The sequence below is a fragment of the Coloeus monedula genome, assembly GCF_965178545.1.
Source record: "Coloeus monedula genome assembly, chromosome: Z".
Taxonomy (NCBI): domain Eukaryota; kingdom Metazoa; phylum Chordata; class Aves; order Passeriformes; family Corvidae; genus Coloeus; species Coloeus monedula.
Window position 1 is genome coordinate 44,286,744 of NC_138822.1, and position 15,636 is coordinate 44,302,379.

Here is a 15,636-nt window from a genome sequence, read left to right on the forward strand (position 1 = left end):
AGGGAGGACATTCAGGCAGAGACCTCCATTACAAAATGATGTTAAGACACTTCCTCCTGGAAATTTCCCTGTTTGAGTATTCAAAATGGCCCAGACAGATCTCTTCCCCTGTAATTTATCTTTTCCTTGCTGTCTAGGCCTCACTGGCCATTCGTCCAGGTGAGGTTTCACATTTTTGCCAAATGACCAAAAAGACCATTTCTGCTTCCTTTCATTTCATCACTGAGCAAGGCAGCTTGGGGTTTTATGGGCTTCTGACATTTTTTTCTTCCGGAGCTGGCTGGTCATATATTCTCATGGAGACAGCCCATTACCAGGGAAGGAGAGAGAGCAGGAGATTTCTTTCCAGCAGCTAATGTGCATAGCTGAAACGAAAACTTGTCCTCAATAATTATTAGTTCAATAATCTAAGTAGTTTAATTTTTGTAAATTTAATTTGACTTGATGGCTAATAATTCCTTGCCTCAACTATTCTGTCCTCTCTTACCACAGCCAATTTAGAATTTCATCACATTTCAGCATGAAACATGCTTTGTTCTGGAACTTGACTGTCTACACAAGTCTATACATTAAGAAATATACTTGCCACAGTCATCAAGAGGAGGATACAAACCACCTGAAACTAGACACAACAGTGTATGAACACTAAGAAGTGAGAACAGATTTGGGGGATATTTCTGCTAAGCATGCTGTAACAGAAGGTGGTGCTGGATCATCAGACTGTACTCAGTTACTTGAGAGTACACCCATGACACCTTAAATTACAAAAGGCAAATATTTTTAACTCTGGAGCCGAACATTAAGCATCTAAACATACCTTTATATGCACAAGTACTACAATTTGATTTTCAAATGTGCTATTCAATTATTCTTGATATGAGTAAAATTTAAGCTAAGCCACTTACTAAAACATTTCAATATGGTTTAAAGCACCTAATTTTACTCTCCCAAATTTGAGAAGTCTGGCCATAGGCCACTCTACACCAGCTTAGGTGCAAGGTCAGTAATACGTCTTCATCATGTTTCTCATCATAGAGAGGACAGCTGCAGCTACAGCAAAGAAAGGTCACCCAAATTTATGATTCTTGAGCCTCCTCTTCCTCCCCAGAGTAATTTCCAGCATGCATAAAATAGTTAGTGAGCATGAACAACAAATATCATATTAACTTTCATGAAAACTGTATTTTCCTCAAATAACTGGCAAACTTCCAAATTTGAGATTAACCTGTTGATAGAAGGCAACAGAGGAACCTTTCCATATCAGAGTTTTCTGAAGGCTTTGTATTAAAATTGTAATGTGCTACAGTTCTGAAGCATACGTCTAATTTACATTCCACTATTTAATTTCAACTGCTAAGAAGAATTTTCAACACCTTTATTTGTTATTTAAACTTACCAAATCAAAATAACTGCATTTTACATCAGTCAAATACTAGTGTAAATCAATATTTGAAAATTTAGAATGAGCATTAAAGTTTGCTGCTGCAAACTCATTTTATATTTTAAAAGATTGAACATATAAAGTTGTTCTTTTTGCTCCTTCATATTCCCTGTAACACCACAACGTTTCTTAAGTCAAGGACTGAAGAAAGACCAGGTTATTAACCATGGTCAACATGAATGATTCCAACAAAGTTCCAGTCATGTTGTAATATATAAATAAGTATGTCAGGCCATTCATATTTTGATGGTTTCAAAATACATAACTGTAAAATCATTGTGGCACATATCACTTACAAAGCTTGTGCAGTCCTAAGAATAGAACATTACAGTACCAAAATTCAAAATCATTCCTCAGTACAATGAATGTTCCAGAAACACAAATTTTAGAGAGAAGAAAGTCTTTCAGATTTTTTACTTTTCAGTTAGCCCTCAAGAGAGCCAGTTATCTGAAGTAAAAATATCAAGTTAAAAGAAAAAAATCCTCAAAATATTCCAAAGGAAAAAGAGAATATAAAAGTTAAAGCAAACACAACTCCTAGTACTCTTTAATTATTCTACAACTCTACTGCAAATCCTTTGCTCCTATTCATATATAAAAATTATTTTGCTACTGTTTTTATAAAGCTATCATTTTGTATCACTTGTTGGCAAGATTTTGAAAAGTCTAGTATTTCTTTAATAACCGTTAAAATTTATGTTATGCTTAGATTTAAAGGACTGTAAGTTGAGAATTAATTTATATTTGAGAAGAATCTCTTTCCATTCTTCAAATTATATTCTTACCGGCAATTTACATTCCATAAATCAGAAACTTCTAATACAGATTACTGGAATATCAGGTAAATAAACTCAAATTTATTTCTTATATTTCCACAGTAAAGTTTGCTACACTTCTCTGGCAACTGAACAAATTTTTCAAAGCCAGAGATCTTGTTATCCTAGCTGAAACTCAGTATTCCTCTTCCACCAGATACTGTGATAGCTCCAAACCAGGAACATAAACAGCTGAATAAAACGTGAGATTACTGAAGTCATCTGCTGTGAACATGAACATGCAAGAGGTCTGGCATAAAAGTTGTCAGCTGCTAATATTTCTACAGGGGCCAAAACCAGCAGCTGAGGATTAACAAGATGAAGGTCAGCTCTAGGTCCACCATTCTTAAGAAGCTGCAGTTGCTGGAAATACAGCACCCCAGAAAAATGTATCATCTGCTTATTTAAAAATTCAGTTCACACACTGTCTGTTGGCCAGATATCCTGCACATGGCTTTTCTTACTAGAAACAGAAACACAGTTACACATCTGTAATGGCCTTTTATATTGGAGAAAGGAACAAGTATGAATGCATCCTCATTTTAAATAGAGAAATGGAAAATTAGATACGGTCCAGAGAGAACAGTGCTGGGAACACTACATACATGCATGTAAACAAAAAAGGCCAACCAGGCTGCAGTTAGGACAAATCCTTCCTGTCCTTTTTACTTCTTCCTCTAGAAATATTGTCTATCCTTTGCTCATTTTCCATGTGGACAAAATTCATTTGTACTATGAAGAGAATGACCTTTCAGAAGGAAAGACAAGGTGATTTTGTCACATGAGCAAAGTGTCTGAATTTTCACAAAGAAAATGTAGAAAAATGAGACAGACTCTAGAATTGCACTGAATTTAAATATTTCCCTGCACACGATCTACATCAAGCAGGATTTGCATCACAGCCAGACCTTCTGCCCTCAGAAACAAATCACAGATTTGTACCATACCCATATCCCGTGCCAATAAAAGACACCTGTTATAGCTTTGCAAGGAGAGTTAATCAATGACAGCTTATAGTGAGTCCTTTTTAGGCAGTGACCTGGCTTTTCTGCTGGCCTTTATTGTTTGCTTTAGTCTAATGGGAACTTCTAGAAGAAAGTAAAGCCCTGTCCCAGCTGCCAGTTCACGTGAGTTGCATGTTTTGCAGCATTACAGCTTGCCTCCCAGCTGTGTTGTGTGTCACAGTGTTTAAAGTCATGGCTACTACAGTCACAGGAGGTCACTGCTCTTCTTTTCACACCCCACAAAAGTCACCCAAAGCACAGAGTACAGAAGCAGAGCTGTGCATGCTGCACAATAGGCATTCTGGGATGCCTCCCTTCAGCCTAAAAGGAGTTCAACCCAGCGCGGTTGATCCCCATCCAGAAACAGGATTAAGCAGCAATAGGACTGAAGGAAGCATCAGGGAGAGAGAACTGTGTGTCGTGGGAGCAGGAATGAGAAGGCCATGTACATCTGTCAGCAGTTCAGAGAAAGAAGGACCTGGTGGTGGGACTGCAGTGACTCAGTGTCCAGCACCACACCGAGGACAGCAAGGCTGAAAACAGCTGAGCACTGATGTGAAAGCTTAGCAGAAGGGCAAGTGGGACATTTCAGCATTCCCACTCAGCTTGGGTGACCTCTCCTGGCACAAGTCAGTGTTGTTCTGAAGTGGTCGCAATGGGGTTCTCCCAAGGAGTTATGTCCCATGTCAGGAGTTTTGCACAAGCTAACTCCAGTGCTTTAGTGCTGGTATACATAATTTATATGCTAATATATATATACCTTTTTTTTTTTTTTTGCATGTGTACTTCCAAAGGAACAACATACTATGAACAGTACTGCAAAACCAAGGTGTTTAAGAACCAGTGTAATCCCAACATACAAATATTTTATGATTGGTGTCACTATATTAAACCAACAAGATGTCTTGCATCTATTTGGAGCCAGTATTTAACTTCTGAGATGTAAGAGTACAAAATATATATCAATAATAATGCTTTTTCAATTTTGCTACTATTTTTGAATTGAGACAATTAGATGCATTCTCACTGGTTTTCCTGAGTGGTGAACTCAGGAAAAAGAAGCAAAGGCAACCAGTAGCTGTTCCTACTCAGAGACAAACCACTGCAAGAAGCAGTTTCTCCTATATTTAATGCACTTACTGCTTTCTTATTTTCAGATACAAAAATAGTAACAATATTCTAGTCTTTGCCAGAACTTTCTTTGATAAAAACTCATTTCTGAAATGAATATTCAATACAAAAATTTAATCTAGGTTAGTAAAAACTGAAATCATTCAACCTATAGATGCCAAAGTATCAAAAGCAAACAGTGCCACAGAAAGCATAGAAAAACAAATTTCAAAATGGCTTATGATATTAAGGAAATTGACATATTTATTGACAGAGGGGCCAGTGGATCACTGGCAATGGGATTTCCTAGAAAAAAACACCACTGTGCTGTCCAGAGCAATACTGAATGCTTTTTTTTTCCTTGGATTGCACTTCTCTTGTGTGTAGTGAAAAAGAGAGCTAAATCAGACTCTGCCCGAGCTGCACCTTCCTCCACCAGCCCTAGTACTATTATTCAGTATATGAAATTATTTCGTATCTAGAAAAATAAAACAAAGAAAGTTACAGTCTGGAAAATGTATGGAAGTAAAAAGCTGAGCTGTCTCAACTCCTATATTCAGCTCACACTCAAAATCTACTACCTTCTAGTTTAACAACGATTTAGTTGCCATAAATCACTACAGTTTCAAAGTATTCCCCTCCACCTCAGTCCCTGAAAAATACAAAGGCAAAATTCCAGTCCCCCATTTGTTACCAATTAACAAGTAAATACACAATTTTCTGTTAGATAAGGTAACAAATTTAAGTTTTTTCTCATTCATTCTCTATTTGCGACTTTGTTCCTGTCAGTAATTCGTCCTTATTCTCTGCTGTAGATGTCATTTACAGTACAGTTCCTTTCCAAAGGAAAACTATTAACATAAACTAGGGGAAGAGGGTTTAAAAAAGGGTTTGAGTAAAATAAATGTAAATTTACCAGCCCTTCTGGCTGTGATCTTGGAGCCATGCCGCAGTAAACGAATGCACACTTCCTTGTTGCAGTGGTTAACCATCCGCAAATGAATGCTTCTCTTGGTTTGGATTTTTACAAGACATTTCACCATTTTCACTGTTAACTCCTCTTCTCAAAGTCTTGTAAAGGCTCTATCCATACCAGCTTGCCACTGAGTTTTAAGAGGCTAACACAAGTCACTTTCAATGAATCAAATGACAAGCTTCTAACACAGCCAACAAAAATATCCCAGTAGGGAACAGAAGCAGAGGTTATTTTTAAACATTTCCAAATGCCTCATAATGTACAATACAAACTTTCACAGCATCCTTCTCAGTTAGCAGTTGCTAGTATAACAGCTGAACCACACACAGAGGCATAAAAATATCTAAGGCACCCAAACATAGAGCAGTTTAAAAAGACGCCAGGATTCATAGTCCCTTTTTCACAGAATAAATTACACTGTCCCATTATTTTTCTAAAAATCTTTAATATTGCCAGTAATATAAGTTCCCCATCACTGCCTGGGAATTATTTGTGAAACATGTAGATGCAATGGAAAAATCCGATGTTGTACTTACAAACCTTAGTCACAAAGCAAACAAGTGAGATGAAAACATTCATTACTATCCTAGAATTAAAACTGATCGGCCCATGTAAAAACAAGAAGAGAAAATTTCTGAGACCAGGAAAAAATTCCCTCTTTACATATGTGCTCCAGTTCCCACTTGTGGATAATTATTGGACAGATTCTTATCCACCAAAAATAAGTGTTATTTCAAAAGGCTAGGCCGTTCCCTGTTCCTGTCCAGCAGAGATATGCAGGTTCCCAAAAATCATGATGCACCTATGCTGGTTTGCTCCAGCTGGGAGCTGGAAGGCAACCACACACATAGCATTACACTATGCTAGTGGGTAAGAATCTCTTTCCAGGTACACCGAAGCCACAGAGAAGAGATAAACTGGAAGGAGTGCACTGGTGGGGATGTAGTCTCTCAGTTCCCAGAATATTCATCTGTAATGTTTATAACATGTTGTGCTGAGTCTTCGTTATCTGACATCCTTGTTCCCTTTGTACCAAAAAATCAGTGATGTACATGCAAATATGTGGGAAAGAGAGGGGTGGGGGAAGGAGTCCTGCAAACGTATATTTTACACCTGGCTATTTCTCCCACAAAAGACATCCGCTTCAACGGAGCTTCTAGAAAGCATCTTTATGGTGTCTCTTTTCCCCACACAGCCTGTATCCAGAAGAGGTCCTGTTCACTCCTTCCTCTGGCAGAGCAAAGATTTCTCTCTTCCTTTCCTTCTCTGCAAGCACTTTCTTGTGGGTGTGAGGAAAGATCAAGTACCCCCTTGCTTCATATCCCCATTTTGTCACCCCATCAAGAGTAAGATTCTGTCTTCTTTTCTCACTTTTATTCTTGTAACTGTTGTAGCAACCAAAACAGGATCATTAAATCCTAACTAAAAAGGGTTGACTCTTCATTGTGTACATGGCTACAAAAACTGGAAAGCATGAATTCTTACAAAAATCTAAACACCAATGTATTCAATACACAAAGGAAGGCCTATACAAGGACACAAGTGTCAGCCAGACAAGGTTATGAAAGATTTCCAACATTTGAAATATTTCCAAATGCCTCATAACATACGTTAAAAACTTCCACAGCATCCATCTCATCTAGCAGTCGCTAGCATAACAGCTGAACCACACAGAAGCATAAAAATATCCAAGGCATCAAATCTTAGTGCAAGAGAAAAAAAGGCCAGTGTGTTCCTGCATACTGATGTTGAGAAATAAAATCTATAGTTTATGTTTCATGTGACCATGCTCATGCAAAAGAGAAATGACTGTGTTAATTTCAAATTGCTCCCCATAGTTTTATCTACACATAACTAAGGGAGAAATGTTAAAATCTTACAACTGAGTCTGAAACGCCCTGTCTGTACCAACTCTCAGCAAGAGACTATCTAAAAAAATTAAAAATAGTTGTACCTATAAAAGCTCCACATGCCGCTCCTCTACAACCAAAGCTTACAAAGATGAGAACACTGACAGAGACAGACAATTAGACTGATGGCAGCAGGTGTGTGCTCATTCCCATAAATAGAATCATTAAGGTTGGAAAGATCATCGAGTCTAACTGTTAACCCAGTCCTGCTGTGTTCACCACTAAACCATGTCCCCCGGCGTTGCAGCCACACGCCTTTTGAATGCTTCCAAGGATGTGGATTAAACCACATCCCTGGACAGTTTGTTCCAATACCTGACCATCCTGGCAAAGAAATTTTTCTTATATCGAAACCAAACCTTCCCAGGTACAATGTGAGGCCACTTCCTCTTGCCTGGGAGACAAGGCCAATCCCCACCTGGCTGCACAATCCTTTCAAGCAGATGTAGAAGAGTGATAAGGTCACCCCAAGCCTCCTCAAGACTAACAACCCCAGGTCCCTCAACTGCTCCTCGTAGGACTTGTGCTACCCTTCACTGGCACAGGTGCCCTTCTCTGGACACTCTTCAGCACCTCAATGTCTTTCTTGCAGTGAGGGGTGCAGAACTGAGCACAGGATTTAAAGTGCAGCCTCACCAGTGCCAAGTAAATCTCAATTCTTGCTCCATATGTAGTTGAACACATTCTGTTTCTTGTAGTACTGCTATACAGATTCTGTGGCTGCCTTCTTTTACCATCTGATTTTGGTGAGACAGTTTACTGCCTCTCCTGATCACTTGGCAACTATTTTGCAGGTGGTAGCCCATTGTCTCTGGATTTTCTATCACCAGATGGTATCACATCACTTATTTGAGTAGACCAATTTTTTAAAAAAGGCAAAACCATACCTTCTCCAGTCACAGGATATTAATGTGGTTTTGACGAAGTGATGAAAACTTCTTTTAGGTCACTTGATATTTCTGTACTCAGATTTCATGCACGAATTATTTATCTGATAATATTGACTTTTACCTTTTGAACAACAAAAGTGTAAGAATGTTACACTGGGCTGAGACATATACAGAGATGTATCAGGCTGTTTAAAGCCTGTAGCACACTAATAGCAGTTTCCCAAAGCACTTGTGTCAGCCTCAGGGCTGGATGTCTCCGCTCTCCCCACCTTCTGCTCATGCTCTTACCCCAACGACACAGCTGACCCTCTTGATGAGCCACTCAAAGGTTCAGTCAGGTAGTAATAGGACACTGCACAGTTAAGGGGTTTTGTTTGGTTTTAGTTTTTTTTTTTTAGTTTGGTTTGCTGTTGTTACTGGGTTTGGTTTGGTTTTTGTTGTTGTTGCTTTGAATTTATTTTATTTACTCTTTTTTTTTTTTAACTCCTTCTCCCAGTTCACACTGGTGTGATTAGTGCTGGTGTAACAGAGAAGGTGAGAATCCACAGAAGTGGATGTTGGGAAGAGAACCAGCATCACTCTCAGAGAGCTGTGAGATCAGGTCAAGCTGCAATTTGATAATATAGCCAAGTGTTGTGCAGGAAAAGACTCTAAAAGTCTTAATGCCGTTACCTTAGCAGCTGGTGGTATTTAACTACATATAAAATATTCTACAGGAAACCCACCAGCAAATATTTCTATTAGCTCATCTTAGTAACAACAATCTGTCTGACTGAAAGGAAATGTAATTTTCAAACTTATGTGACACAAACATTTAAAACAAGCACTGTCTGGTGAGCATATAGCAATAAGTCACCAGTTTCCAAAAATGAATATCATTGCCTAGAGTTGTAAGTGTGGTTAGAGGAGTCTTACACGCAGCAAGCTGTTGTTACTCTGCCATGGTGACAACTGCCCTGAGGAAACACAGTGGTGGCACTTGGCCGTGAGAACACAAATTTTCAGATACACGTATTTCACAGCAGAGGTAAACAAGTAAAAGCTGTTAAAGCTAAGAGCTGCCACTATGATTATCGTAAGGTATGCACACAGACAATATAATTCACCTTGTTCTTGCTACATTCAATGTCGAAACTCTGAAGAATGAACAAAACATGTTCAGACAACTCCTATATAATGAAATTGGGACATACTCCCACGAAAGTGAAGATACTCAGCTATTTTCTGTTTCCCGTTAAATGATCAAAACAAAGCAACAGAAAATATCATATTTCCCAACCTCTGAAACAATTACCTCACTACATCTCAAGCAAGAACCACTGTCAGGTTTTGTTTGATCGGCTTCATTTTTATTAGGAAGAAGGCAATTATTCTCATTTAAGCTGGCTATGATGTTCACATCGTTGTTTGTAGTGACCATATCTCAAAAAGAAAGGTGTTCAATGTGATATTGAAAATATCAAGAAGTAAAGAAATACATGGAAAACCTCATTCTACTAAATAAATTCAACCTGATTTTCCAATAACATCCCTTTTTGTCGAGGAAGATAAATTAACAGAAGATCTTTCCCAGCTAACCTTCAAATAATGTGCTTTTTTTTGTCAAGGAAATTAAATTAGCTGATAGTTTTTCCTAATGTTAAAGCAGAAAGAGAGAAAGAAATATAGAAGTAAAGGGAATCAAGAAAAACAACATACCCAGCAGTAAACTGCCAGTTTTCACTCCTGAGTAACTGCTGACACCATTTAGGAGAAGGTGCCATGTTGAGATTATTTATTTCCTAAGATTCTTCTGCCTGACAATCTAAAACATTTTTTGAAACAGAAATCAAATAGCAGTAACTTTCTTCACAGTGTATCTCGCATAAGGCTTATGCACAGTTTCTTGAGATAGTGATCATTTCCAAGTACAACATGCAGAAGCTTAATGATGTATTCCTGATGAAAATTATTAGATTTTTTTCCATACCCCTGAGTCAGTATTACACCTTTTTCCATATTCTTTGTATTAAATATTAGCAGGAATTGGGTAAGTGACTCACCTTCATCTAAAGGAGCCTCTTCCTCCTCACAGGGAGAAGGAAGGAGAGGCTGCAGAGGTTCCATGTTGATTATGAGTTGCTTGTTCAAGGAGGGAGAGCTGCGACTCTGGGTAATACAGGTTCTAAAAGAACGGGGAAAACAGGGTCAGTTTGCTTACTGGAAATAACTGCAGTGCAGTAGGTTTCATCTCAGAATCATTTTGCATAAATTACTAGGCCTTGAACTGTCATAAAAAGCTCTACACATTGAATGCTGCTTTCAGCTGTGTTATGTTGCACCCTCCACAGATGTAAACATTTCAACACCTGAAGTGTGAGAGAGGTTTTGTGTTGGTTTACCTCCTTTACACTGCCTGCGTTCCTTTTGTCTTGGGCAGGATTTCAATGTGTTGCTCCTCTCCACAGTGCATAGCAAACACTAGTATTTGGATTCAAGGAAGGGGAAGGTTGTTCCATTGCCTCCAGAACTGGATAAAGGATTTGTTACAGTTTGAGCACCAAGGATCAAAGACTAAAGCAAGAACAACTGTATCCCTGTGCTTTACAGATACAGAGTGCTCTTGCTCATGCCCACGCACCCCAGATGCTGCCTCTACACCATGCCTCCCCCCAGCACTCAGGCTGGTGTTCTTTCTTGTCTTACTTCACTCTAAGAGGCTTTCCTGGTAGCAGGTGTTGAATATGCTCTGGAAAGTTTTAGGAATGCTGTTGATCTTCTTCAGTCAGCCTCAAAATATATTACTGAGAATATAAAATGGTTCATTTGAATACATTATCTAGGATTTACATGATGCAGGCCTGAAGCAAGAGTCCTGCAATAAATCTTAACCATTGAGTTATAAAATGTTTACTTTTGACAAAAGCAAAGATAAAACCGGAGAGTATTCCACTTGATTTCAAATGGTATATAGATACAGTGCTGAAACTTCACAAAATGCATTTCACCTTTACACAAAGGCTCAACTTAAAATTCCACATAAACAAACTAAACAAAGTTTAGTTTTTTGACTCTTGCAAGTCAAAAGGTGGAACTGTGCATTCCTGAAGGTTTAGGTAAACTTGGGACACAGATTTCCAACTCTTAACACACACTACATGTCAGTTTATATTGTGTGGGAATGAACAAGCTTTCTTGCTCAATTGACATGATTTCTTGTGCTATAACACATGCCCAAAGATATTTGTGTCCTCATCTGCCTCATCTGAACACTCTCTGATAACTATTTGGTTTAAGCTTTCACTCTACATAGAAGGTTTACACTCAGATTATTGTAATTATGGTCACTCCAACCCAATGTTAAATCCATAGGCTTTTTATGCAATCCCCAAATCTTTGTGCTTGTTGTAAAAACCACAAAGCAACTCCCAAAATATGAGTTGTGCCTGGGAGCACCCATAGGTTTCTAGTCCATACTTATTTTCAAAGGTGCCTCCTTCAGGCATGCCCTGAAAGCAAAATATTAAATCATTCATTATGTGTTTGTCAGAACTTGCCACTGCATTAATCCTGCATAAGTACACACTCCAACAGATTTTCAGTACACAGTTCTTTAAATGTAATATCCAAACACAAAGATACTGAACAGTACCCTCCTTCCAGCTGCAGATTTCTTTCTTTATGCAGCCATGGTACAACTGAATTGACATTAAGGGTGAGGGCAACCAGGAAGAAAAAAACTTTATATATATTTAGATATATAGATATACATTTACCTTCAATCAGATATTTTTTCTACATGTTTTTCTTCTGAAAAGCCACCATCTCCTATCCCCAAATACTTTTTCACAGAGTAATTTTTTTAAAACATGCTTCTTTTTTTGAGCTGAAAATTTTCTGTACTTTTTGCCGACTTGTGCTTTTAGAAGAATTGATTGCCTCTGCCTCCCATTTCACAACGTGAAATATTAAAACACCTGAAATCATTAGACTATTCCTTAGTCTTTCTAAGAAACTGAACCTGGAGCTATTGAAAATGCAAGCTCTGTAAGAAGGGTAATGATAAAAGGTATGCATTGCTGTTTATGGGTGTTAAATCTATATGATGTTGCTTTATAAATTTATTTGCTCTCTGATCTGTTTCTTTACGTACACTAAGTTTTAAAAGATATGTTTTAAATACTTCTAATTATAGAAATCAAAGAAAAGCAAAATACAAGACAAAAAATAATTGCATGTGAAAATCTTTTCTTACACTGGAAAAAAGAAACCTCTTGGAAAGTAAGCAATAGCCTATTTCCCAAAGTGAGCAATTATGCTCATTTAAAATACATTTGTGTGCCCAAGAATTCTATACTGCCTCAATGATGCACCTATATTCTGTCTTCTGTACTCTCATTTAACATATTCTAGACCTTCACTTACCCCATTTTAAAATGTAATCTGGAAAAATATGTTTGAAAGCATGTCTGCATGGCCTAACTATTAATTACATAGTAGGGCTGCACAACATATTATAAATATTTACTGCAAATATATTCCCACCCTTTAGTAAAGACAATCCACTTTTATCTCAAATATAGACAGAATAGCAATATTCAATTAAAAATAAACAAAGCACGCTCCCCCCAAACATGAAATCTCAATAGAAATAGGGAGATGGTTGTAGAATGCTCAGAAAGTTAAGTAAACTTTTTTTAAACAAGGTTTTAAATAGTTTTCCCTGATGGCCTCCTTCTTTTCTGAAGTGCTTTAATCAGGTTCTTAGGAATTTTTACTGCCACTACAATGAGTGATAAGGACCTGAAAGCATTAATTTGCTTGCAAAATCTAGCTGCTTATTTCTTACAAGCCAAATTTTCCTCAAAAAAAAAAGATTCTCTAATATTATTTTCTCTTTACTGAATGAACTTCATGCTTTTTAATCTGACTGCATTATAGAAAAACTATCAAGTACACTTCGAAAAATACCCACAAAACATATGTGAACCAAAAACATTCAAAACCAAACAGAATCTAGGAATGAAATTAGAATGTTCTTTAGTTTACATCATAACACAAAAAAATAATATAAGTTATCTATCTGACTGATTAATTGAACTCAGTTTCAAAGAGCAGAGTTTAGGTTCTCCTTTGTAGGAGATGATTGTCATTATTTTGTAACATTGTCAGACATATATTCCCTAAGACCTGCATGTGCAATTGTGGAAGCTCAGAAAGACAGCCGTTGCACCTGACAGTAAAGGAAAGAGAATATTTCTATGGAGAACAATATTTCTATAGAGAACAACTATTGTTTAGTTTCCTAGTCCTCAAACTTTAATACTGAATGTCAAGACATACCTGTGAACTTCAGGAGGTTCCCTCTGGATTTTAGAGCTTGCCTCCACAACTTCTTTGGCTACTTTTCCACTGCATTAAAAGATGAAATAAATAATCAAGTAAATGCTAAGGTACATGCCAAGAACTACATTAAGTGTGAACAACTAAGTTACATTCAAGAAAAAAAGAAAAAGGAAAAGAATTGCTATAAAGTGCAGACATAATGTCCCAGAATAAAATTGTGGTATTTGCCCAAAAATTTACCAAAGAAAAAGTAACCTTTTGTAGTAGAACACCACAAGTGGGACTGGACTGCCTCTTTATCTCATACCTGTTTAAGAGCTGCCCAGCTGCAGGGCCATACAATTTCTGCACTCTTTACACATCCTTGTTTTTACAGAAGTTGCACCAAAAGTGGAGCTGTCTGCTGGTGAAACTACTCTTGACAGAAGTGCCTCTGTGAAAACTCCTGTTTACTTTTTAAGTGACACTAAAGAGGCAACAGAAATTCTTTCAAATACTGAAATGAACAGACTCTTCAGCAGGAAAAGCCCTGAATTTTCTGAGTAATTACTGACATTTTCTTACTTTTTGAAATGGTTTACCATGAACAAGAAAAAGCAAACACCCACCTATATCGAAATCTACTGCCTTTAAAAAATATCTTGCTGCTGGACATTGTCTTGATCTGACTGGATTTTGCATACCTTGAAGAAAAATAACAGAGGCTGTCACCTTTTTGAGGACATTATAAGTAAAAAATAAACAAGGCAAACTACAAGCTTTGTTGCTTTTATAATAAAGTAATATCCAAAAATTGATCTTTCCAAATTTTTAAGGCCTTTATACAAACTAGACTATGAAGCACACATGAAATCATTCAGACAGCACAGAATGACTGAACAAGGAACAAGTGATTGTCATGATAACAAGAAAATTAAATGCAGACACTGTATCTCTATGAATTTTCATTCACAGCATGAAGAAAAAAAGACTATACCAAAAGCCCCTGGGACATGTGTCCTAATACCACCTTGTTTGTGGGAAAATATGGCTATTTTCTGCTTTTCCATGAGGAAAACAAAGAAATAATAAAGATAACAACTTGTCTCCCAAAGTAGGTGCTTTTCTAATCTCTCTATTCAGTCAATTTCTTAGTAGCCTACATCATATCCTACTGCTTCTTTGTAATCACCAAGCACACGGCAACCTTTTATCTCAGTCTTTTATAAGATCATGGAAGAGTACCTCACACATGCTGTTTCCTTGATGTTCTCTTGAAAAATGGCAAATTGATTCTGTATTGAGTCTCTCATTCCCAGACCCTAGTAAATAACTTTCTATGATTAATATCTACTTGAATAATCACAACAGTGAATCCCGAACCTGGATCAAGACAAGACTAAAGCTCTGTTTTTCAAAATATGTCATGTGATCACGACTTTACCTTAAATTCCAAGTCTCAAACTCTTCTAGGAACAGGAGAGGACCAAATTTAATTAAGGCAAAGTGTCATTACCATGATTTACTTACACAATCTGACTATGTCTGCTCTAATCTTATTAGAATACCTTGTTCGTATTATGCAGATATATATAAACAAATGGATGTACCTAATGCTGTTAAGTAACTGGCAGTCCCCACTGTACAACTCTATTTCTCTGAAATGTGTGAAAACATTTCCTGTTTCAAAATTACTGTCTTAAGGCTTTAGGTATGGATAGTTTTGGCTTCAGTTTCATGTTTGGAGGATTATTGTTATTCTTCTGCACTCTGCATATTAAACATTACTATTTTCCAATCTATTGTTCAGGTCCCCATCCATTGAACAACATTACCAATCTTCATTTTATTAAAGAAGCCCTCTTGAAAGACCCACCAAAATTGAAACAGGTGGGAAAAAATTTAAGCAATCATTGTTAAGAAATAACTCGACTCACAAACATAATTTGGAAAGTGAAAAAAAAAAATATATAGATGAGAGAAGCAGCAAGGAACACACCAAAGTCAGAGAAGAATGAGGGGGAGGAGGTGCTCCAGGTGTTGGGGCAGATTCTACCCTGAGGCCGGTGGAGAAAACTGTGGGGAAGGAGGCTGTCCCACTGCAGCCAAATAAAGAGCAAATATCCCCACTGCAACCCATGGAAAACCCTGTACTACAGCAGGTTCACATGCTGTGAGGGAAGCTG

The 15,636-nt window shown here is 37.4% G+C and overlaps 1 protein-coding gene across 1 annotated transcript in view; it reads right to left on the bottom strand.

Annotated features, from left to right (window-relative positions):
- Positions 1-15,636, bottom strand: part of FRMD3 (FERM domain containing 3) — a gene marked incomplete at its 5' end in the record, with an annotated part of 135,237 nt that overhangs the window by 4,241 nt on the left and 115,360 nt on the right. Inside the window, 3 exons of the mRNA XM_082301922.1 lie at positions 10,189-10,310; positions 13,469-13,537; positions 14,080-14,154. Coding sequence (XP_082158048.1) covers positions 10,189-10,310; positions 13,469-13,537; positions 14,080-14,154 — 266 coding nt within the window. The remainder of the gene's footprint in view (positions 1-10,188; positions 10,311-13,468; positions 13,538-14,079; positions 14,155-15,636) is intronic.